Source organism: Oncorhynchus tshawytscha, linkage group LG31 (genome assembly GCF_018296145.1).
Source record: "Oncorhynchus tshawytscha isolate Ot180627B linkage group LG31, Otsh_v2.0, whole genome shotgun sequence".
Lineage (NCBI taxonomy): Eukaryota > Metazoa > Chordata > Actinopteri > Salmoniformes > Salmonidae > Oncorhynchus > Oncorhynchus tshawytscha.
In genome coordinates this window covers 20525380-20550912 of record NC_056459.1, presented here as the reverse complement: position 1 = coordinate 20550912, position 25533 = coordinate 20525380, and the positions used below count along the sequence as shown (strand labels likewise).

Below are 25533 nucleotides of genomic sequence, written 5' to 3'. Positions count from 1 at the left end.
TTATATGTAATTAATACCATTCATGTGTATTGATACACAATCATTATACCAATCAAGTGTAATTCACACAAATCATGTACATAATGAGAAATTAATGGCAATTTTAATAGGCTCCTGTGTGCCGCAGCAGTCTAAGACACTGCATCTCAGTGCTAGAGGCGTTACTACAGACCCTGGTTCAATCCCGGGCTGTATCACAACCGTCCGTGATCGGGAGTCGCACAATTGTCCCAGCGTCGTCCGGGTTAGGGGAAGGCTTGGCCAAGGTAGGCTGTCACTGTAAAATAAGAATTTGTTCTTACTGACTTGCCCAGTTAATTTGATTTATTTATCATGACTCCAACATTCATAATATTAAGTACCTATTTATTTATTTTGTTACTCCTATATGCGGAACTTTGTAATTTAGATTTTGGGTTAGGACGACATTGTGATATGAATAGAAAAGTATAGAAATGCATATTTTTTACTTAAAATGATTTAGACAGTAAGAGAACAATGTGTCATGTTTACATGTGGTGTGTTTTGTTGTTTTGTTAGTGTGATATGTGTTGTAAATTAAAACAAAAACTCCACCATACAATCAAACATTATCAAATGCTTTAATAACAGTTAACAAAATTTAACATCACACATTTTCGCATTCAAAAGCACATCAATGTTTCCCATATTTGGCACCATCATCTCATGGTCTTCATGTTCTAATACTTTACAAGGTCAAATACAAACATAAAAGCAGAGATCTTCTGAATGATCAAACAGCTTAGAATTCTGGACGCTTTGACCAAGTGTACAAAACGGACTGTTGACATCAGTCAGTGTGTTGACATCAGTCAGTGTGTATCCTGATGACGACAACATGAAACGCCAGGTAGGGTTCAATGTGTTTTTATGTTGGATGGGACAAACATGTGCAGGCAGGCAGGGATGGAGGCTGGAGGGGGACTGAGTTGGTCCTATCCCATAGACAAACATACATTCACCAATCATGTTACACATCAATCATGGGTTGGTCCAACTGGTGGAAGCTGTGGCGAATTCAACCAGTGTGGTGCTATTCATCGCATTGCTTAAGAAAGCCCACTCAAGTATTCAATGGCCTGGGTAGGTCCTGTTTAAGGTTGGGTGGGTGGTGACCGGCAAGGATGTGACTACCTGGAAGTGAGGGGCTCGGAGGGCAGTAAGGATAGCTGAACCTTCCCTACTAGGAAAATCCCCCTTGTAACAAATAACACCAATGCGTTTTATTGGCATTGTATCCCATCCCAGCACAACGATGTCTAGGTCCATATTCTACACATGGCTCTCAGGACCAGCGTGTGTGCGATCAACTACAGATTTAGTCTTCATGAGCTTTCCCTTTGTGTTTCTCTTCCTCGTCGTAAGACAGTCCATATTCATTCATTCTGGTCTTATCAACAGGATACAGCCTTAGGAGAGAAAAGGAGTGGGAAAAGATTGTTGTAAACAAATTGACAGTCAATCTGAGGATATTCTGTTCTTCATTGGAGGTAGTGTTACAAATGAATAATTTGACAAACTGCAACAGTCAATTTAGAGAAACTACAGTGCGTGTGTGTGCGCCTTACCATCTCTGGTACAAGTAGACGAGGAAGACCACATCATCCCTGAAGCAGGCTAGCCGGTGGGAGGTGGGCATCGTGATGATGAAGGCAAATATGTCATCGATGAAGGTGTTGAATGCCTGGGGATGGTCAAGATGAGATGTAATAAATATAAACTTCCATTATCAACATCCTTCAGTTTCATTGTCATCCACTTATTATGATGTCTTTGTCTGATAGATTTATGTATGCTTCATTGCAACAATTACTACACATACCGGTAAACATACTATAATTGACCTTTAATGATTCAACTATTTCTGAGACATCTAACATTTAGTGTAAAACCAGAAAAATTCTCAAATAAATACACTATATTATCCACTCACTTTATACATGAATGCTTTCCAGGGTAGATGTGCCACAGACTTAAACTGTTGAAAAAAGAGAATAATCGATATGGACACCAGCATCTGGCCATTAGCCTCATGAATAATATAACAGAAGACATGTGCACTAGTACTTAGTATAATGGAACTGACCTTGTAGTTAACAAAGAGTTGAGGTAGCATGAAGAGGAATCCAAAAGCGTACACCCCTGTCAAAAAAGGAACCATCAAAGTCGATAAAGTAAATCTAGCTTTCAAAAGTAATATAATAATATTGCGTGTATACATTTTTATGTATGGAAACCCCAGTGGAAAAAGTTAATTAAAGCAAATCATGCTGGCCTCAGGATAAGATCAGTGACCTTACCATTCACTAAACTGTTGATGATCCAAGAGTACCAACTGTCAAACAGAAAGCAAAGGAGACATTATTACACATTCAAACACACATCTTTTAGTAGTCCAACATTTAGAGGCTCACATTAGGATTTGGAAATGCAACCCAGGCCCGCACAGATTATTTTTCTGGACCGATTTGTTTGTCAAAATCAATTGGAGGCCATAAAAAGGGCACTTTTTTCAAAATACAGTGCATTTGGAAAGTATTCAGACACCTTCCCCTTTTCCACATTTTGTTACATTACAGCCTTGTTCTAAAATACCCCACAACGACAAAGCGAAAACAGGGTTTTAGAAATCTTTGCAAATGTATTCAGAGACAAAAACAGAAATACCTTATTTACATAAGTATTCAGACCCTTTGCTATGAGACTCAACATTGAGCTCAGGTGCATCCTGTTTCCATTTATCATCCTTAAGATGCTTCTACAACTTGATTGGAGTACACCTGTGGTAAATTCTATCGATTAGACATGATTTGGAAAGGTCCCACAGTTGACAGTGCATGTCAGAGCAAAAACCAAGCCATGAGGTCAACGGAATTGTCCGTAGAGCTCCGAGACAGGATTGTGTCGATGCACAGATCTGGGGAATGGTACCAAAAAATGTCTGCAGCATTGAATGTCCCCAAGAACACAATGGCCTCAATCATTCTTAAATGGAAAAAGTTTGAAACCACCAAGACTCTTCCTAGAGCTGGCCGCCCAGCCAAACTGACCAATCAGGGGAGAAGGGCCTTGGTCAGGGAGGTGGCCAAGAACCCGATGGTCACTCCACTGTTCCTCTGTGGAGATGGGAGAACCTTCCAGAAGGACAACCATCTCTGCAACAATCCACCAACGAAGCCAGAATGAAGCCACTCGTCCGTAAAAGAAACCTGGCACCATCCCTACGGTGAAGTATGGTGGTGGCAGCATCATTATGCTGTGGTGATGGTTTTCAGCGGCAGGACGTGCGAGACTAGTCAGGATCGAGGGAAAGATGAATGGAGCAAAGTATGGGGAGATCCTTGATGAAAATCTGCTCCAGAGCGCTCAGGACCTCAGACTGGGGTGAAGGTTCACCTTCCAACAGGACAAAGATCCCAAGCACACAGCCAAGACAATGCAGGAGTGGCTTCTCAAGTCTCTGAATGTCCTTGAGTGGCCATGCCAGAGCCCGGATGTGAACATCTCTGGAGAGACCTGAAAATAGCTTTATAGTGACACTCCCCACTCAACCTGACACGAGTTTGAGAGGCTCTGCAGAGAAGAATGGGAGAAACTCACCAAATACAGGTGTGCCAATCTTGTAGGGTCATACCCAAAAAGACTTGAGGCTGTAATCGCTGCCAAAGGTGCTTCAACAAAGTACTGAGTAAAGGGTCTGAATACTTATCTAAAATGTGAGTTTTATATTCTTAATACATTTCCAAAAATGTCTACAAACCTGTTTTTGCTTTGTCATTATGGAGTAGTGTGTGTAGATGGATTAAATGTTTTTTTTCCCATCAATTTTTAGAATAAGGCTGTAACATAACAAAATGTGGAAAAAGTCAAGGGGTCCATTAAAATGTCTACATACTTTCTATCAGGTATCAGATGTTGTATTAGTGTAGCCTGGGATTGTTTTCCCCCAAAATAATAATCCCCCCTCCCCCAGAAAAGTACTACAGTTGCCCATCATTCTAATACAGGGTTCCCCAACTGGTGGTTTAATTTGACCAGCCGCTCAAAAAATACAACTTTTTTAATTTTTTTAAATCGGCCTGCGACTGAATCTAGTTGATGATCCCTGCTGTGGTAGATCCAACTGTTAATATCCACACAATAAAGTTATAGCCTACCTTTTGTATCTCAAAAAAACTAAGGCATAAACAGCTCCTCCAATACACATTGGGTAGAGTAAATACGAGAGGTACTTCATTGCCTGGGAAGAGAAGAACATTGTAAACTAAATCAAATTGATGCAATTCATGACAATACTACTGTATACAAATTGAGGAGAAAGGAACAAATATTATGTTTGGTGTTTTTTTTAAATGGACAAGTCTCACCAGAGTATCATACTCTTCAGTCCTTCTCTCTGATTCGTCAGATTTCCCAAACTGTGGGGAAACAAACACTTGATATGCATGTAGAACTAACATAGAACAAATGGAATCGTAAGCAAATCAACTCTGAAAAACCTATCTTTACAAACAAACCAGACTTACTATGAACGTTGGTCTTACACCCTTCCAGATAATCTGTATCTTAAAGGCTTTCTTCACCTTCCACACCTGTAGAGGGACAGATAAACCAGTGATTTACTAGTCATGGGAGGACACAGTGTAAAAATCTACAAGGATCTAAACATAGCGGATTAGAGAAACCAGGAAATAGAATGAGGGGATTACCAAACCTAAAAAGCAGGAAAACATAGTGCACTATTCAGTGATTATCTAAGTGCAGAAAACAGAAAAATCTAATCTACTCAATATGAGAAAGGTCAATGCCTGGAAAAATCCAATAGGTCAGATATTATACTAACATGAACAGCAGTAACTTTAAGGAAACACTGTCTGTTTCAGAAATGGCACCCTATTCCCTATGTAGCAGACAACTTGACCAGAACCCTGAGGTGCAATCCAATAATACAGTATCTCCTTAAGTATGCACTCGTTCACTACTTCCCACAAATCTAAAAGCATTGGATTGATGGAGGCATCTGCTAGCGGAGTTTCCACCATATTTCTTATACTTGTCATTTCCTTCCAAATAAGTAAAATAGTGAACAAGTGCACACTTTGGGAGGAAGGAGAGTTAATTGGGACATAGCCCTGGTTAAAAGCAGTGGGGAACTACATAGGGAATAGGGTGCCAATTGGGACACAGTCACTGACAGCATGTGTGGAGACGTACCTCGATCAGGGAGCCAATTCCAGCAGGAATGAGGACCAGCAGGCTTGTCTGCTCATCAAACAGGTACATGAAAATGACAATGGTGCTGAAACACCTCCACAGTACTGTAAAAGGACCACAACATAAACAGGTCTAAGAATAGTCCACAATTGGTTATATAGAATTACATATCATCCCACATACAAACGCACATATGAAATATTCAATTCCACTGAATAGTCACAACGTTGTGAGAGAGAAATACAAGTTCATATTAGTGACCATTTGGATTATAGCTTTAAACAGAAATGTAGCTGTTAGTGTACTAATGTTCCATATGATGTGTGTTTGGTCCTATAACTGATTGTAACCAAAACATCTGAATTTAGACAACTACAGGTATCTAACAGTGAAATTCTGGATGACTAACCAGAGCACACAGAGAGATAAGACTATCCATCCAAAACAGCCATGGTTGGGCTCAATTCGAGTTGAAGCCAGTCAATTCAAGAAGTGAACTGAAATTTCAAATAAATAATTGAAAAATAATTGCATTTATTTACAAATCATTTATCAATAAACTGAAAAGGAGATGCTATTTATTTCAAAAGTGTTTCAATGTTTTACTTCTAAATTCGAATCACTTCCTGAATTGATTAACTTCAAATTGGAATTGACCCCGACCCTGCCTAACAGCATCCTACTGAGAAATCGACCCACCTGCTTTGCTGGACATCCCCACCATGCTTTTCTTCTGCTTCCAGAAGCTGATGTCATTTTTGAAGGCCAGGAAATCAAAGAGGAGCTGCAAAGGATATATGCTTTTAAAATTCAACGTGACACAGGAATCATTTAGGCCAGTGATGGGAAACTGCGCTTTTGTATAATAAAAAACTTTAAATGTTTTTAGGAAATCAGTTATGGTCTCAACTTCCTGTTGAGAATTAGAATACAGTAGACAAGGTGCAATTTCGAAATGTAGTTGCACAAGTTTTTCTCTTGGGGCAACAATATTTTGCTTAGGGCCCCCAAAATGCTAGGGCCGGCAAACCCGTATGATGATCTCAGATTTTTTGTGGCCCCCACCCCCATCAAAGTTGTCCGCCCCTGATTTAGGCCTGTGAGTCAGAATCATCCATGAAGTGACACTGGTAGACTTTGGTCTTACATGAAAGGCAGCTACAAAGAAAGTAAGGGCTAAGAGGTACAGGTTGGTGTCCACGAATATGCCCTTGATTTCATCCGCGTCTTTCTCAGTGAAGCCTGAAATCACAACAAACAAACCAATTCAATCTCACTGTGAGATTCAAATCAAATCAAAGTTTATTTGTCACGTGCACCGAATACAACAGGTGTAGACCTTACAGTGAAATTCTTACTTACAGGCTCTAACCAATTGTGCAAAAAAGGTGTTATGATGAGGTTTATTGTAGTTCTTGAACTTTGCATGAAAATGTCCCCCATAGAATTATATTTCCATCGTACTACTCACCGAACTGTTGCAGAGAGTAGACGGCATCTTGCATGTGAATCCAGAAGCGGAGTTTCCCGAGGGAGATGGTATCATAGGAGATAGTGAGAGGCAGTTCAATGCTGGTGCTGTTGATCTCCATCAAGTCCTTCACTCGGTTGCTCAGCTCATCCACAAACAGCAGTGGGAGGTACACCATCTTTTTTCCATTTTGAAATCTTGAATACAGTACAACAATCAAGGAAAATCCATCAATGAATTAAGCAATAAGGCACGGGGGGGTGTGGTATATGCCAATATACCATGGCTAAGGGCTGTTCTTCTGCACGATGCACCGCGGAGTGCCTGGATACAGCCAACAGCTGTGGTATATTGGCCATATACCACAAACACCTGAGGTGCCTTATTGCTATTATAAACTGGTTACTTAAGTAAATAGAGCAGTAAAAAGAAAATGTCATACCCGTGGTATACAGTCTCATATACCACGGCTGTCAGCCAATCAGCATTCAGGGCTGGAACCACCTAGTTTATAATAAAGGCTTTGGAACTTAAAGTTGACATTTTTGTATTGTGTATTGTATATTAGTGCCAGGTGTCTATTTGTGAGTGTATGATGAATTTCAATTCTGGATTGTATCGAGTTCTCTCAAACTCTAGGCGGCATTCTGCCTTCTGCCTACAGTTCTCAGCCATTAGCTTCGACCACGACTGTCTCATGAACTACAATCCCCATGCTGTGTTTTAAATTTAGAAGCGTCAATAATAATCACTTGCGATACGGCTTTTCAAAACATATGGCACTTATCTTTCATCAGCGAGAAAAAATCCTTCAAATAAAAAAAGGTACACTTACTGTAGCAGTTTTGCACAGAACCATACAGCTCCATCTGTCGAAACTACACTTCCTGAGTCACGCTGACACACAGGTGTTGGGAGCATGCTAGATAGCTAATTAGCACAGGTGTTGGGAGCATGCTAGATAGCTAATTAGCACAGGTGTTGGGAGCATGCTAGATAGCTAATTAGCACAGGTGTTGGGAGCATGCTAGATAGCTAATTAGCACAGGTGTTGGGAGCATGCTAGATAGCTAATTAGCACAGGTGTTGGGAGCATGCTAGATAGCTAATTAGCACAGGTGTTGGGAGCATGCTAGATAGCTAATTAGCACAGGTGTTGGGAGCATGCTAGATAGCTAATTAGCACAGGTGTTGGGAGCATGCTAGATAGCTAATTAGCACAGGTGTTGGGAGCATGCTAGATCGCTAATTAGCACAGGTGTTCGGTCGCCTCTAGTCTTCCGTCTATTTTCCATAAACAAGAGCAGTATCATGGAGATATGATATGGCCACGTGGAAACACTAACCCTATCAACGTGTGTATCAATTTAACCTTTTTATTTTTATTATTATTTCTCGCCGATATGAAAGATAAGGTCCTTAAGCATCCTAAACTGTACCGCAAGTGATGCATGTTGATGTTCAGAACGAGCGTCAGGGATCTTAACAAACCCCCTCCCCTAGAGACACCTTTGTCCAATGACTTTTATGTCTAATGTAATGGAACAGAGTCATGATCAAGGGCTAGCTAGCTTGTATCATGAGTTAGTGCTAAGTGTTGTGCTAAGTGTGTACTTACACTTTCAAGTAGCGGTGCACGTCACTGGGCAGGAAGTCCCTGTCGAAGACAAAGTCTTCTGACACCACATTGAGTGTGAGACGGGAGCGCCAGTGAGACACTGGCCGGTCCACTGCAGAGTCACCTCCAGTAGTAGTCTTCCGTTTCAGCTGCTCTGGCTGCACTGGGCACAATAACAACAGATCAGAGAAAAAGACAAGGGAAAAACAAAACAACACTAATGAGAAACGCAGAAAAGGGCAATGGTAAAAACAAACTCAGCATGACAGCTTGAAAGACATACCCCACAGAAACGCATTCCAATGTGGAAGATATTAAAATGTACCAGACTGTTATGTAGACAAACATGGAAAAAAAAAATGCTACAAAAGGGACCCTTCAGGATGTTTGATTACAAGGCAAGCCACTGTCTGTGTGCATGGACATACCCTAACAATAAAGACCTTTCAACAGACACCTACGGGTAACTTGCGTTGGAGCTTTTCCATGGCTCTTGTACATTCTGTCTGCATCCCAAATAGCAACCTATTTCCTTAGAGTGACCTAATTTTTGACCAGAGCCTATAGTGCACTATTTAGGGAATGCAGCCGTTGTGTGGTGTAATAGTAGTCTGACCTTCGGTGCTTCCTCCCCTGAGATCAGGCTGACCTCCAGTGGTTTGGGTATCATGTAGGTGGTGAGCTGGGTCACCAGGTGCACCTGCCTAGGGTCCTGCCACGGAGACATGCCTGCCTGGTGCACAAACACCATGGCATACAACGTCCCATTCTTGCGGGTCTTCTTTGGGAGAGACACATTCACTATCCTTTAGGAAAAGGGATAAATATAGCAGGGAGAGGTACAACTCTGCAGGTTAAAATACTCTCTATTTTCTGTTTGTTCAACGTTAATAATTGACTATGAATTTGGGCAGCCGTTTTGGATTATTTGCGTATATGAAGTCCAAGTCGTCCTGCAACTACCCAGAGATCACTGTGTCTACCAAAGTTTCCATAGGTGATCATACTGCTTACTACAACTGCCATATATACAGCCATATCCTGTCACTGTAAGAAAAGTTGCACCTTTCAAACTTGGACTCCACATCAAAGTCCTCCTCCTTGTGAATGAGGGTGTGTCCACCATCAGCATTGGGTCGTAAAGCAGTGTAGATACTCAGCTGAGAATGGGAGGAAAAAAACCGACAACACAGCAAATGTTCACACACTTAGCAGTTGCAAAAACGGATTGCACTAAGTTTGCATTCCATCTAGCTAGCTTGCAACGATGCATACCAACCTGCAGTCGTGTTTTTCCTGCCAAATAAGGTTTGAGGCAGTTTTCGAATTTGGGGTTCTCACAAGGCTTGGTGTAAACGATGCCATACATCACCCAGCAAGTGTGCAAAACATACACAACGAACACCCCGACTATGAGCGTCGTGAAAGAGGTCTTCTGAAACATGCTGCCGATTGAGTATAGTCCTTCAAATATGAAATGTGCAAGGCAGATACTGTAGCGACGCTATCCTCCTCTAAACCAAGGAGCGAGAACTAACGCGAAGCCGAAAGAGAATTTAGCTAAAGAAGATTAACGTCAGTTGATGCATTTCTCATACTGAAACGTTAACGTAGCTTGTGGACTGGGCATTGTGGTCACAGCTGTCGGCAGGTGCTAGGCTAACCATGGCTAGCTATCGTTTATCACAGTGTACGTCTCCTCATCTCTTTAACCTATCAAATGCAATGTATCTGAGTAAATATTTGGTGAAATTTAAAATCCCCGAATTCTGCTCATCAGTTTGTCTCTCGAAATCGCAATATCATGTCTATTTTAGCTAAAAGCGTAGTGTCAGCTAGCTACTTCCGTGATGTATTTCCTGGTTAGACGATGAAGGGAGTATCAAACTGCGGCTGCGCAAATCTGACAATTTGCATACCGACTGAAAATATCTTGACCAGAAGATGTCACCCACGCTCCATGCCGTGCAGCCCGCTCTTCATTATAATTTCAGTATTTCAAAGTAAACTTTTTACTGTCAGTGCCAGGGCAAAATAAACAGAAGAAGCATAATTTGTGTATTTTTCATGTATTGTACAAACAAATAAAACTATGCCGAAAACAATTAACACAAACCTCTACACTTGAATAAATAAAATATATGTATACTGAACAAAAATACAAATGCAACATGCAACAATTTCAACATTTTTACTGAGTTACAGCTCATATAAGAAAATATGCCAATTGAAATTAATGGATCTATGTATTTCAAATGACTGGGCAGGGGCACAGCCATGGGTGGGCCTGGGAGGGCATAGCTCCACCCACAGTCATTTAGAATACGTTTTTCCAGGTGGCTTGTCCCGCAGGTGAAGAAGCTGTATGTCGAGGTCCTGGGCTGGCGTGGTTACACGTGGTCTGCAGTTGTGAGGCCGGTTGGATGTCCGGCCAAATTCTCTAAAACAACATTGGCGGTGGCTTATGGTAGAGAAATTAACATTAAATTCTCTGCCAACTGCTCTGGTAGATTTCCTGCAGTCAGCATGCCAATTGCACGCTCCATCAAAACTTGAGACATCTGTGGTATTGTGTTGTGTGACAAAACTGCACATTTTTGAGTGGTCTTTAATTGCCACCAGCACAAGGTGCACCTGTGTAATGATCATGCTGTTTAATCAGCTTCTTGTAATTCCACACCTGTGGATGGATTATCTTGGCAAAGGAGAAATGCTCAGTAACAGGGATGTAAACAAATTTGTGCCCCAAATTTCAAAGAAATAAGCTTTATGTGCGTATGGAACATTTCTGGGATCTTTTATTTAAGCTCATGAAACATGGGACCAACACTTTAAATGTTGCATTTCTATTTTTGTTCAGTATAGTTACTAGGTCTTCTCAAAGGCATAAGCTATTTGCAACACATTTTAATAAGTGTTGCTCAGAATTTGTTTCACGCTTTGCAATGTGTCGGCCGATGCGCAAAATTGCTCAGTCATTAGACTTAAAATGACCAAGAGGTGCCAGTTAGGGAGAAATGTAGTTTATATAGTTGGCTTAATCCCTTGCTAAGACATTGAAGAACTACCCAAAAAGTTTTGGGTCGTTTTTACCAAGGGAAGTTGAATATATGGTGCTTCGAAAGAAACTGTGATGAATAGAATGGTGTGGTGAATGGTCAGTTTTAGTCACCTGTCTGGCCTCGAGATCAAACTACCCAGACTTACTCTTTCATCTCTTGTCAGCATCACTGACGTTCTAGAACTTCCATGGTCATTCTTTCAGTTCTATCATCAGTGAGCAATAGGGAAGGGAGTGGAAACAAGTGCTTCACCCAACTTCACCCAAAGGTTTGATGTGTGTGTGTGTGAGTGTGCGTGCGTGAGCGCGTACGTGTGCATGCCTGTGCATTCATGTTTGTATTTGTGTCCGTATGCTTCTGCATGCCCCATAAATGTATGTTTTTGCTTGTTGGTGTGCAAGCAGCAGAGCAGTCCCGGAGTGAAATGGGCACAGTGAAAAGATGGAGGAGGAGAAAAGAGAGAGTTGTAACGGATGATTGAGGACAGGAAAAGAATAGCATGGAGGGAATTAAGACTACATTGTACCCGCTTTATAGATTTTCTGCTTAAAAACACTAATTTGGAGGCCAACAGCGGAAGAGGGAGAATTCTTTCCTCAGTAAACGAACACATCTCGGTAGGGAATGTACTGCCTTCTTAAAGCCGTTCGCCCTGAAAGGAAAACTTTAACAAGGTGGAGTAAAGCAGGCAAGTAGCAGGCAAATAACATACCATCTTTATTTGCCAGAAGCTCCTCCTATGAGAGATCTGTCTGTCCTTTTGCATTATTCAGTGTTTACCTGTCAACTAATTATTACCTTTGAGCTGACCGTAGGACTACACATATGGATGAAAGGTTGGATTCAGACATTCATTGTCAGGGTTGGAACTACTTCAGTGACACCTCTACATTAAGTACATCACATTTTTATAGCACTCAGGAAATACATATTGGTGCGTCATGCGTACGTAATTGCATGTTATCTACTGCAAATACAGCTCTGGAAAAAATTAAGAGACCACTGCAAAAGTATCAGTTTTTCTGGTTTTACTATTTATAGGTACAGTTGAAGTCGGAAGTTTACATACACCTTAGCCAAATACATTTAAACTTAGTTTTTCACAATTCCTGACATTTAATCCTAGTACAAATTCCCTGTCTTAGGTCAGTTAGGATCACCACTTTATTTTAAGAATGTGAAATGTCAGAATAATAGCAGAGAGAATGATTTATTTCAGCTTTTATTTATTTCATCACATTCCCAGTGGGTCAGAAGTTTACATACACTCAATTAGTATTTGGTAGCATTGCCTTTAAATTGTTTAACTTGGGTCAAATGTTTCGGGTAGCCTTCACAATCTTCACACAATAAGTTGGGTGAATTTTGGCCCATTCCTCCTGACAGAGCTGGTGTAACTGAGTCAGGTTTGTAGGCCTCCTAGCTTGCACATGCTTTTTCAGTTCTGCCCACGAATGTTCTATAGGATTGAGGTCAGGGCTTTGTGATGGCCACTCCAATACGTTGACTTTGTTGTCCTTAAGCCATTTTGCCACAACTTTGGAAGAATGCTTGGGGTCATTGTCCATTTGGAAGACCCATTGGCAACCAAGCTTTAACTTCCTAACTGATGTCTTGAGATGTTGCTTCAATATATCTACGTCATTTTCCTGCCTCATGATGCCATCTATTTTGTGAAGTGCACCAGTCGCTTCTGCAGCAAAGCACCCCCACAACATGATGCTGCCACCCCCGTGCTTTGCAGTTGGGATGGTGTTCTTCTGCTTGCAAGCCTCCCCCTTTTTCCTCCAAACATAACGGTGGTCATTATGGCCAAACAGTTCTATTTTTGTTTTATCAGACAAGAGGACCGATCTTTGTCTCCATGTGCAGTTGCAAACCATAGTCTGTCTTTTTTTATGGCGTTTTTGGAGCAGTGGCTTCTTCCTTGCTGAGCGGCATTTCAGGTTATGTCGATATAGGACTCGTTTTACTGTGGATATAGATACTTTTGTACCTGTTTCCTCCAGCATCTTCACAAGCTCCTTTGCTGTTGTTCTGGGATTGATTTGCACTTTTCGCAAAGTACATTCATCTCTAGGAGACGCGTCTCCTTCCTGAGCGGTATGACCGCTGCGTGGTCCCATGGTGTTTGTTCTTGCGTGCCATTGTTTGTACAGATGAACGTGGTACCTTCAGGCATTTGGAAATTGCTCCAAAGGATGAACCAGACTTGTGGAGGTCTACAATTGGCTGATTTCTTTTGATTTTCCCATGATGTCAAGCAAAGAGGCAGAGTTTGAAGGTAGGCCTTGAAATCCATCCACAGGTACACCTCCAATTGACTCACACGATGTCAATTAGCCTATCAGAAGCTTCTAAAGCCATGGCATAATTTTCTGGAATTTTCCAAGCTGTTTAAAGGCACAGTCAACTTAGTGTATGTAAACTTCTGACCCACTGGAATTGTGATACAGGGAATTATAAGTGAAACAATCTGTAAACAATTGTTGGAAAAATTACTTGTGTCATGCACAAAGTAAATGTCCTAACCGACTTGCCAAAACTATAGTTTGTTAACCTCAAGACATTTGTGGAGTGGTTGAAAAACAAGTTTTAATGACTCCAACCTAAGTGTATGTAAACTTCTGACTTCAACTGTATGTGTTTGGGTAAAATTAACATTTTGTTTTATTCTATAAACTACTGACATTTCTCCAAAATTCCAAATAAAAAGAGTCATTTAGAGCATTTATTTGCAGAAAATGACAACTGGTGAAAATCAAAAAAGATGCAGTGTTGTCAGACCTCAAATAATGCAAAGAAAATAAGCTCATATTTATTTTTAAACACAATATTAATATTTTAACTTAGGAAGAGTTCAGAAATCAATATTTGGTGGAATAATCCTGATTTTCAATCACAGCTTTCATGTGTCTTGGCATGCTCTCCACCAGTCTTTCACGTTGATGTTGGGTGACTTTATGCCACTTCTGGCGCAAGAATTAAAGCAGCTCGGCTTTGTTGGATGGCTTGTGACCATCCATCTTCCTCTTGATCACATTCCAGAGGATTTCAATGGGGTTGAGGTCTGGAGATTGGGCTGGCCATGACAGGGTTTTGATCTGGTGGTCCTCCGTCCACACATTGATTGAGTTGGCTGTATGGCATGAAGCATTGTCCTGCTGGAAAAACCAATCCTCAGAATTGGGGAATATTATTGCTGAAGCAACCCCAGATCATCACCGATCCACCAAATTTCACAGTGGGTGCGAGACCTGGAGAGGCCTACAAGCCACAATGTCTCACACTGTCGGTGATGATCTGGGCGTGCTTCAGCAAGGCTGGAATCGGGCAGATTTGTCTTTGTGAAGGACGCATGAATCAAGCCACGTACAAGGTTGTCCTGGAAGAAAACTGCCCCGCAGCTCCCGGGTCTGCCGAGCAGAAATATCAGCCACAGAGGGAGTCACAAGATTGAACTTCACTCAACTTTCTAGAGCAGTGGTCACCAACCTGTCAATCGCCAAGTTATTCCTAGTCGTTCGCCAAACATTTATGTAAAACCCTTTTTTTGTCTTTGGCTGTTGGTGGTAGTTGCACCTGATTCAGCTGCCCTGCACATAGGTGAACTTTTGCCACTTTGAACCATTTCATTCTGCCTTCCCGGCGGGCCCAGTGTAACAATGTGCGCTGAGAGTCAGAAGCAAGTTCAGGGAGTGAGTGTTTTAATAAAATAAACAGAACATAATACAATACAATACAAAACAAAACAAGACACACTAACACCAGCACACAGACATGAAACAGAAACAATAACACCTGGGGAAGGAACTAAAGGGAGTGACATATATAGGGAAGGTAATCAGGGAAGTGATGGAGTCCAGGTGAGTCTGATGACGTGCAGGTGCGCGTAACGATGGTGACAGGGGTACGCCATAACTAGCAGCCTGGTGACCTCCAGGCTGGAGAGGGAGCACACAAGTGACGCCCAGAGAGCAAATCAAGTACACTATAGCCTGTCGCTGGCCAATCGGATGGCTCAGATGACCGGTGACTGCAGTAATGTAGCAGGCATAAAATAAAGCTACAGCAAAGTTGATACTGTGAGATTTCAAAATATTTAAAACCACGACTAGGGAGAGACTGCCAACAAATAAAGCAAAGAGCTGAGGTTTGTATGAGTGAGTTCATGTTTAAGTTCTTACTCACCTGTCAACACATTGTATTCAGCATTTTCATATGCAACAAAATGCCCATTCTTCCTATTTCCACTCTCTTATTTTAATATCAAAGAATTTTTCACTTTCTCTGTTCATAGGAGTAACAACATGAATTTGTACATGAGGCAGAAATAATGCAGTGCGACTCGAGTTTCACCATCAGCTGTAAGACGGAGTCCCTTTTTGGTCAGTGTCAGTAGAGGAAAGGGAGAGCGGAGGGATGTTGAGTGGCGGACCATCAGTCTGCTGCTCTCTCCCTCCGCTGAGACTCACCATCAGATGCATGGCACCATCAGCCCAGTAACTGAAATTAGCTCAGTGCCGAAAAAAATTAGAGGGAACATTGCTGGCAAGCATTCATTCTCATATGGCGGCCACAATGTCTGACCAGAATGAGACATATATCAAATTCCCGAGACAGGAGACACTTGGGTTCCACAATGCTGAAAGGAAAGTGACCTTGACTGAGGAGGAACAATGGAGGGGAAACATCAAAGAACCAGACTACTCCTCTTCTCTTTTTTTTCCTCTCTGTTGATCTCGCTCTTCCCTAGAAAGCACTGTTGTTTAGATTGCCCTCTGACTTTACAGCTGCCCCCCCCCATATCAGCCATAGTGTGCTCTTACTTCCGCCAAGTCTGCCTCTCTCTCTCTCTCCTCTTTCAAATCTAGCCGTCGTCACGGCTGAAGTTCAAACGAGACAGTGTCTCGATCCGGCTGGTGAGAATCTCATCAAGGCGAGTGCACCGGGCAGATGCCGAAGCGGAGAGAAACAATGGAGACATCTGCAGCTGCTTCTCTTGTGTAGCCATGAGTGGATTTGCAATCTGTATTTTCAGCAAGGGGACAATTAACACAACAGTATGGGAGGCTGTACATACGTACTGTGAAAACTGTTGTCTGGTTTGGAAGTGAAACTGTCTTGCTTGAGGAAAAGAAGGACGGAGTTGTGAAAACAAGGGAGAAAACACAATCTCGGTTGTTCAAGACAAATGAGATCTCTAATGATGATAGGATGGAATATCAACCCTACATGTAGTAACTCCTGTTTATTGTCTTGTCATTTGAATGTGTCTAACAACAACAGGATGTCTACCTACTTGATTTTCCTGGTGGTTTGAGAGCTGTGGATGGTGATGGGGATTGTGCACATGGATGGTCAGTTGATTATCCATGCCTGGTTCCAATACATCAGACTGGACACCAACCATCCACGGCAGCCATTACATTACACTGCAACATAACCCAGACTGAGTGAAGATGAATGGTTCCATCTATCTCTCTCTCTTTCTCTCTCTCCTTCACTCTCTCTCTCTCCCTCTCTCCCTTTCGCTCTATTTCCGTTTGGTCACTACTTCGACTCTCTCTCTCTCTCCTTCCTTCTCTCCAATGGCCATGTCTTCGTAGACAGCATTTGATTTCATCTTCTAACCAGGCACTACTACAAAGTCTTTGGGTGTCAGCTTGAAGTGCATGGTGGCAAAACAAGACGATTACCTCTGTGTTTGATCTTTGGAGTCTGCATGGAAGGGTGTCCAAACAGAGAGAAATCGCTATGTGTCTAAAAGCGAAAAGCTTGGAGCTGTCCAGCGCTAAGGCATGCTATCATGGAGATGAAAGGAACTCATCTCACACTAAGACCTCTGGGAAATGCCTGTGCATGAGATCCCTTACTCCTCGAACTCGGCAATAGGAATGCCTGCAACTAGATTGGTACTTCAACATTTCCAATCTAGCCCATTGATTGATCCAACATTCAACCATTGTTTTAACATGACTGCTTCCTTTTGAACACAGACATTGGGCTTATGACTCAAAGTCTGCATCCCAATTTGCACTTTATTCCCTACATAGTGCACTGCTTTTGAACTAACATAGGGAATAGGGTGCAATTTGAGACTCTACCTGAAGCAGTACTTCACCAGGGAGTGAACAGACTTGAAAGCTATACCTCCGTTCTGAGTGTAGTGCTGTTGAAAAGGTTGCTTACGTGATCAGCATACCGTCCACTATAATGCTCCTGTTCTGAGGAAGGAGCATCAGTACAAAGAGTGTACTAATGGTGATCACTGTGCTTTCTACTGGAGTAAAATGACAGACTAATTAGGCAAAACAAATCTCTAATGTATCCTAAGTGTTGTCTCTAAATGAGAACAGTTTATTGAACATCTCAGAGGTGATCTACTGCTGTATGACTCAAAGCACTGTAGTCATGCCATAGCCTAAGCCAGTGTTTCCCATCTCCAGTCCTCGAACCTCTAGCTCTGGACAAAAACACCTGATTCAACTTGTCAAGGGCTTGATGATTAGTTGACAAATAAAATCAGGTGTGCTCGTCCGCGGTCACAACAAAAATATGTACCATTGGAGGTGCTGGAGGACCGGATTTGGGAAACACTGCCCTTAACTACAACACTGCCTGCCTACTGCTCATTCATGTTCAGCTTGCAGTAACAGGTGCTATTTAGACAGATCAAGGTTGCCAACACAGATCAGGATGTGACTCCTTTCATTGTTTTACTTTTATTTGCCTGTCGGTGTGTTTATTTGTGTGTTTCCGACCGTGTACAACCGACCACATCAATACAACTGTTAGTAGGTCATACATTTCCTCAGTTCTCAAGCTGTCTGACAGCCACCTAGCTCCCCTCTTCTCTTTCTCAGTTCTCAAGCTGACTGACAACCACCTAGCTCCCCTCTCCTCTTCCTCAAGCTGTCTATATGTGTGTGTGTGTGATCACCCCCATGTGTGTGTTTATGATCACTCCATTCTGCTGGTGTGTCACTCCCTGTCCTCAGAATCCACCAGAGGGCTGTCTTCCCCCCTTCTCTCCATCCCCCCCCTCTTTCTCTCCAACACTCATCCACCTCCTCCTCTCTTGTTCCCCAAAACCGTGGTTTATTTTGTCTCAGCACTACAGTCTGATGTTTGTTCTCAACCTCTCAGCACTCGCAGAGCACCTTGTGGTTAGTTTCATCTTCTCTCCCCCTCTCCTTTCATCTCTCTGCCCTAGCCGTGATGGAGAGTTGATATTTCCACAACTTCTTTAGCGTCAAATGTATTCTTGAAGTTCTATGTTCCAGTTCTATGTTCCAGTTCTATGTATCGTGCTGCTTTCATGTTTATTATCAATACAAGCTTCAGCGTCAGAATATCAGGTGACTACACGGATCAAGCCGGATATTATATGCTTGCTTTGCTGTTTGACATAAACACTGTATATTTTAGTGTTATTTTTGGGGTTAAACATCATGACATATCCCACCAAGTTATCCCACCTTAACTCTCCTATTTCTCTATATAGGATCAGAGAATAGCAAAATAAAATTCAAGGTTCAGTATCTCGACATAGAATTGCCATAGTAAACCATAATAATGACATGATTAACTGAAAGAAATATCCACTTGAAAAGTCTTGAGAGTAAATAGATGAAGTCAATAAGGAGTGTATCGATCTATTGACTAGCTTCTCCACACCTGATTGACTTAATGTACACAGCCACAGTAACACTAGAACAGTTTACACGGATAGATACAAGCCCTTCATTCCACTGTCATTGGGTTCCACATGCCAATTCACCCTGTCTGTATACAGACCATCAACCCGCCCAGCTGTCCAGTGTTGGCTCACTAATAAGAATGAGAGTGAGCGAGAGACAGAGACAAAGGTGATAGAGAAACTTTGTCAAATGAATGATAGATCAACTCCAGTTGTCATGGGCAGAGCCCACTGCTACACTCTATTACTGACGGTAAAACTATGCAACCCAGCAGGGATTCCTGGGGCTTTTCATTCAGCCTCCCATGAATCAAACTATGACAGGGCTGTCTCTCAAACAAGGTCATAATGACTCCATTGGAAGGGGAATTAGTGCAACAGTTGTGATATCTGTTCAGTGGTTTAAGGCTATTTCTGGGTCTCAGTCTGTGTTGAGGGCTTATATGATACATTGTATGGATCGTGCTGTATTCGTCATGGGAGCCAATCCATGCAAAGACTACTGTAACCAGAGGGAAATGCTAGATAGTGTGTACAAGCATATACAGTAGAGAATATCATATACATCTAACACATCTGAATATGGAATGAAGAAAAGGGCGACACTTTACAAAAGCAATTAGCCTTTTTTAATCTTACATTGCATTGGAAATGTACATAATAGATTCATACATGTTACAAATAATTTGTTCATAAAAATATATTTCTTTAAAAAAAAACTTTTTTTTAAATCACATTTTTTCTTATTTTTTATTTTTTTAAATATATTTTCAATGCATTTAACATAGGAGTACCCAACTGTACTGTACTGCAAATCATATTTCGGCTTCCTAGAATTGTATGGGTTCTTTATTGCAGTCATTTTTATAGGAAAAGCTAAATTTCAAAATAGATTGAAAGGTTAAAAAAACATGTCACCTGATGAGTGGAAAGGAGCTGCGCTGTGTCACAAGACTGTGTCAGTGTTTAGTGTTTGTTCAGAAACACATGAAGTCCTGTGAGGTGAAGGAGAAGGGGAATGAGACCATGAGATTATAATGAGAAAGACAGGAACAGGGGGATGCGGATGAAGGAGCAGCAGACCTGGTTCACATGGTTTTTGGTAGGCACTGTAAAAACCACCCACTAGGATACATAGAGTAATACAATAACAACAACAACAACAATTCAAAACAAAACCGTGACAAAAAAGTGCAATATAATGAAAAGTCACAATGAAAATGTTGTGCGGACGAGTAAAAATGCCAAATAATATCGAAAGAAACACAAATTCTGGAAAGATCGATCTCATTGGTTTGCGGTTGGCATGCCGATTGATGTCACTGTCAGTATGGAGTATCATCAAGTCAGATAGACTGATCTGGTCTGTCATAGGTGAGAATGATGCCGGAGGTGTCACTGGTGGAGCCCATTGATCCCTTTCCGTATTAATGTGTGATGAGGTCGTGGTACTGCTTTATCATAAAGGCACTGTAATGAATCACAGCTTGGAGACCTGGGGGACTGCAGTCACGGACACCAATTAGGACTGACTCAGGTCCAATGGGTGGCACTGGGCATTGATACGACACAGGAGGCAATTCATCTCATCTAGTGTTGAAAAATGCATCTGTTCTGCAAATTACATCATCAGACATTTGTGATCAGAAACAAAATACAAATAAAGATGGGTGCATTGCACATTATTTCAACAAAGTTCTATCGCTCTGTTGCTACAGACAGATGAAGGGATGAATACAGTATGAAATACGATCGTTAAACCTACTGGGATGATGTTTGATTCTGCTCTGCTCTTCTGTCGATGTTGGATGGATTTTGTTCCATGATGTTGTCCCCCAGAACTTTCAAATGGCCGCAAGCAGTACCGATATTGTCTTCAGATAAAGTGTAACAATTCCACATTTAGTACAAATTAAATGACACTCATTTAAAATAAGTTTTAATTTGCAGACTTTAAGATCTCAATACTGACATTCCTTATTTAAGTCAGAATGAAGATGACTGTAAAGGCTAATAACGTTACCAAAGTATGATCCAAAATGGCAAATAAGAGTTAAATATTCCAGAAAACCTTTCTATTCACATCACACAGTTAACATCAATACTTCAAACACTTCTGATTGCCACAGTGGAAAAAAACACAGAATATGGGACTGAAGCTGAAGGAGAGGGAGTCACGGTCAAAACCGTTGTTGTAAAAAACGGTTTAACATTTAAAAAATTAACCAAAAAATACCTTTGTGTGTTTGACGATGTGAACAGCATATTCTGAAATAACTTTTTTTCTTATCTTTTCTATAAACTCTTCATATAATCTCTCTCCCTTTGGCCCCTCCCACGTGGTAATATATAATACAAAAATATAGGTGGTGAATGCTCCTCCTATATATGCAAGAAGAAGATTTACAGATTCTTTTCACTTTATATAAAAGACCCAATCGACTGTGAAGAAGCACTCGCAGAGTGCAATATAATAAGGTAGCGTAAGAACTCTCCAGGCAACTCGCCGACCACCGTGAAGATTTGAGTTTTCATGTTTCTCAGTTCTCAGTTCAGTCTTCTAAAACGTGATGTTGGTCTGGTCTCCCAGTGAGTGTCCGTCTCGACACACATGACCCAGTCAAGGTTCCTGAAGAGTGTGCTTTATGTACCAGAGGAACGGTTCCTTGTTCCTCTGTTCGTCTCCCCAAAAATGTCTGACACGCCTCTATTGGAGTGTCTCCATCGCTATCTCCAGTCTCGATCTAAACAAAATCAGCTTGTTTCGCAAAAGCATTTTTCTTGTTCTTTTTTTTTACCTTGATATAAAATAAGAAAAACATGATGCAGTTTTTGCGGTAGCGGTCGCCAAGCGGACTTCATTATACCATTGTGCAGACTGTGTTCAGGTTGGGGTCAAACCGGACAGCTTTGCCTTCCACCGACTTGGCGCTGGTGTTGTACATGGGGTTCTCGAAGGCCGCCTGGCCGTTATTGTTCTCGTGGACGGAGCAGCCTGTGTACTGGGTTTTAGGAGTAGTCCTAGAGAAGGACAAATACATGGTTCAGACTCAATGTAGAACAAGAGTCAGTATAATTCAACATGTAGCCTATCTAATATGTATTGGGTTTTAAGAGAAGTCCTGTGGAGGAACACAGCAATGGTTTATGGTTTTATATGTGAATAACAGCAACCCGTATGTCAAACTAATTCTATGGATCACGTGTCAAACTCATTCCACGGAGGGCTGAGTGTCTGCAGGGTTTTTGCTCCACCCTTGTACTTGATTCATGAATTAAGGTCACTAATTAGTGTGGAACTCTCCTCACCTGGTTGTCTAGGTCTTAATTGAAAGGAAAAAACTAAAACCCGCAAACACTAGGTCCTCCATGGAGTTTGACACCTCTGCTATAGATCCTGACACAGTAGCACAGTATAGATGGAGGATCTTCGTTTGAGCCAGTTTATTACAGTAGGAAGGTAATCCTGCGGCAACAAGAAATGATTTTGTGGATTATAATTAATGGACATTTTTGTAGGGGTTGAGACATTTTTCGTAAGGAAAAATCAAGTCAAGTGGAAATTAAAATCTTCAGAAGCCTTTTTAAACCTCAAATACACTACAAGTTTAAAATATCCTGCATTGCGGGAAAGTTATACTGCAACAGGGTCATCAACTTAAGACCCTACATCTGTATGTGGCCTTTACTGTGAATTTAGCCCACAGTATAAAAATAGCTGGTGGTGGGTAGCTACACTTACCTCTGTTTGTAAAGATAAAACCCGAAGCCTGCAAATATCAGGGCGAAAAAAGGCACAAGGATTGCTATGGCCACAGAGCTACTGTTTGTACCATGAGGTGGGTTGGATGAGTTATTACTCTCTGACATGTTCAAACCTGTGTGGGAGAGGAGACATAGGAACAACATTAATATTCTCACACTCACCTTTTGGCCTAAATCAAATATCCATTACAAACATGTTTATTTCTATATACTGAAATGCCACAATATTGTTGACATTGAGAAAGCTGATATAAAAAACAATGTGATAATGTTTACCTAGCCTCTGAAGTCCAAACTGGCCGTAGTCTCTACCCTGTATGAAGCCTTGAAAGACGTAGGTGGCACCGTCAGGTTCTGCAGACACCTAGGGAGACAGATATGGTCAGTCAGTAAGTTAGTCATTCAGTCAGTGAGTGTGTCGGGCAGTCAGTGAGTCACTTATTTCTTTGAATGGCACTTTCACTATGGGGTTACGTTTTAAAGGGAAAATCTACATGTTCAGGACAGCATTTGAGGCCATTTTGTAATAAACATGAAGTAAAAATGTCCAACAAATGTCCATTGATATGTCTAACAAATGTCAATATCAACATTTTTACACCACATCAGATGGTTATTAAGATATGTAAGTCTGCTAAATGACTAACATGTAAATGTTTCAACTCCACAAATCCTTCCTGTTAGTAAATAACGGTAAACTTACAAAACCGTCCATGGACCACGTCTCCTCCTTGACCTTGCCCAGCGTGGTGTGAGTGGACGTTTTCACATGGTACATCAGCAGCATCAACCGTGCTTCTTGGCTCTTATAGACACCTGCAGCACAACAGAACACAGGGGGACAAGAGGCTCAATGTGAGGCCAGGGTATAACACTGATATAACTGGTGGTACTCAGGGGAGATGATCACAGACAATGACCTCATGATGATGGTCTCCCTCGCTTATCTCACTGTCTGTCTATCTGTCTGTCTGGCTGGAAAATGAAAGCAGGTGATATGAACACTCATTGAGCCATATTCTTCAACCATGGAGCAATTTCAAGCAGTAGAACACTCATCAACTGTACTTCCTATTTTTAACTACCTCCTGCAATTGAAGGCATAGAAAGGGAGCACCATATTAAGGCCTATCAGAGGTCCAGGCCCTTCGCTACCTCTGTAGCTCTGAACTGACTCATGTACACAGTGGTAGTAATGAGACACATTCAATTAACACACCTAAACCATTTCCTGGCCTCTCTAAATGTAAAATAAGCTGTTATTAAAAACACAAAATGGCTACCTCCATCGCCTCAGTGTTATGATTACATTGTGATCCCTATATCTCCCAGACACGGTCATTTCTTCTCAATGACTATGTGAATGAATAGTTCTTCATTCACCTGTCTAAGTCATAATTGGCGACGGCTGGGCAATTCCCAGTCCAATTTAAATGGAGAAGATTAATTAGATGATGTAAATGACATGTCAGCTGGGGCTAAAGGCATTCGTGGAGAAACGAGGGGGGTAAGAGCGAGGGGGAAGGAGCAAGGGGGAAGGGGAAAAGGGGCCTCGACACTCCGGATAATTATGGTAAATCCGTCAAAGATTTGTCAGATCGGATTAAAATGCCATTTAAGCGAAATGGGGGAGGGGTGGCGGGGGTAGGTTTTACACGTCTGTTAGGCTATGTAAATGAAGTACATTAAGGGACAGAATCATTTGCATTTTAGGGACGTCTATGTGAACACGACTATATAAAATGAATGAGTCATCAGGATCATCAGCCAGGTTGTTCAAGATTGACATCGGAATTGGAAGTCTATCCATTTCCTGAGAACATTGGGAAATGCCTTCAAAACTGGCCACTAGGGGTAACAGTGAGCCCTATTACCACCAAGTAGCCTTGGGTTTCGCTAAGGCGTTGTGGACGGGGGTGGTGGATGGGGGTAATCAAATCAAACTTTATTTGTCACATGCGCCGAATACAAGTGTAGATTTTACCGTGAAATGCTTAATTACAAGCCCTTAACCAACAGTGCAGTTCAAGAAGAGTTATGAACATATTTATCAAGTAGACTAAAATAAAAAGTAATAATAAAAAGTAACACAATAAGAATAACGATGCTATACACAGGGGGCACCGGAACCGAGTCAGTGTGCGGGGGTACAGGTTAGTTGAGGTAATTTGTACACGTATGTGGGGATGAAGTGACTATGCATAGATAATAAACAGCGAGTAGCAGCAGTGTATAAAAGGGAGGGGTCAATGTAAATTGTCCGGTGGCGATTATATTAATTGTTGAGCAGTCTTATGACTTGGGGGTAGAAGCTGTTGAGGAGCCTTTTGGTCCTAGACTTGGCGCTCCGGTACCGCTTGCCGTGCGGTAGCAGAGAAAAACAGTCTATAACTTGGGTTACTGACGTCTTTTTATGGGCTATCCTCTGACACCACCTATTGTATAGGTCCTGTATGGCAGGAAGCTTGGCAGGAAGTGATGTACTGGGCTGTTCGCACTACCCTCTGTAGCGCCTTACAGTCAGATGCCGAGCAGTTGCCAAACCAGGCGGTGATGCAACTGGTCAAGATGCTCTCGATGGTGCAGCTGTAGATCCTTTTGAGGATCTGGGGACCCATGACAAATCTTTTCAGTCTCCTGAGGGGGAAAAGGTTTTGTCGTGCCCTCTTCCCGACTGTCT

The 25533-nt window shown here is 41.7% G+C and overlaps 2 protein-coding genes across 2 annotated transcripts in view; both read right to left on the bottom strand.

Annotated features, from left to right (window-relative positions):
• Positions 1 to 588: 588 nt before the first annotated feature.
• clptm1l (CLPTM1 like) lies at positions 589 to 10212 on the bottom strand. Its single transcript, XM_024395425.2, has 16 exons — positions 9604 to 10212; positions 9390 to 9484; positions 8941 to 9130; positions 8325 to 8482; positions 6707 to 6903; positions 6383 to 6477; positions 5935 to 6019; positions 5236 to 5339; positions 4548 to 4613; positions 4389 to 4439; positions 4179 to 4261; positions 2322 to 2356; positions 2108 to 2163; positions 1955 to 1999; positions 1590 to 1705; positions 589 to 1430 (listed from the first exon to the last, which is right to left on the bottom strand). Exons 1-16 carry the CDS (start codon positions 9766 to 9768, stop codon positions 1340 to 1342), a joined length of 1632 nt encoding a protein of 543 aa, XP_024251193.1. The 5' UTR covers positions 9769 to 10212; the 3' UTR covers positions 589 to 1339.
• A 9488-nt stretch (positions 10213 to 19700) lies between these two features.
• LOC121841470 (CUB and sushi domain-containing protein 3-like) overlaps positions 19701 to 25533 on the bottom strand; it is a 633380-nt gene continuing 627547 nt past the window's right edge. Inside the window, exons 68-71 of the mRNA XM_042310031.1 lie at positions 23557 to 23669; positions 23130 to 23217; positions 22831 to 22966; positions 19701 to 22109 (exon numbers count right to left, since the gene is read on the bottom strand). Of these exons, the coding sequence (XP_042165965.1) occupies positions 21950 to 22109; positions 22831 to 22966; positions 23130 to 23217; positions 23557 to 23669 (497 nt within the window). The 3' untranslated portion in view covers positions 19701 to 21949. The remainder of the gene's footprint in view (positions 22110 to 22830; positions 22967 to 23129; positions 23218 to 23556; positions 23670 to 25533) is intronic.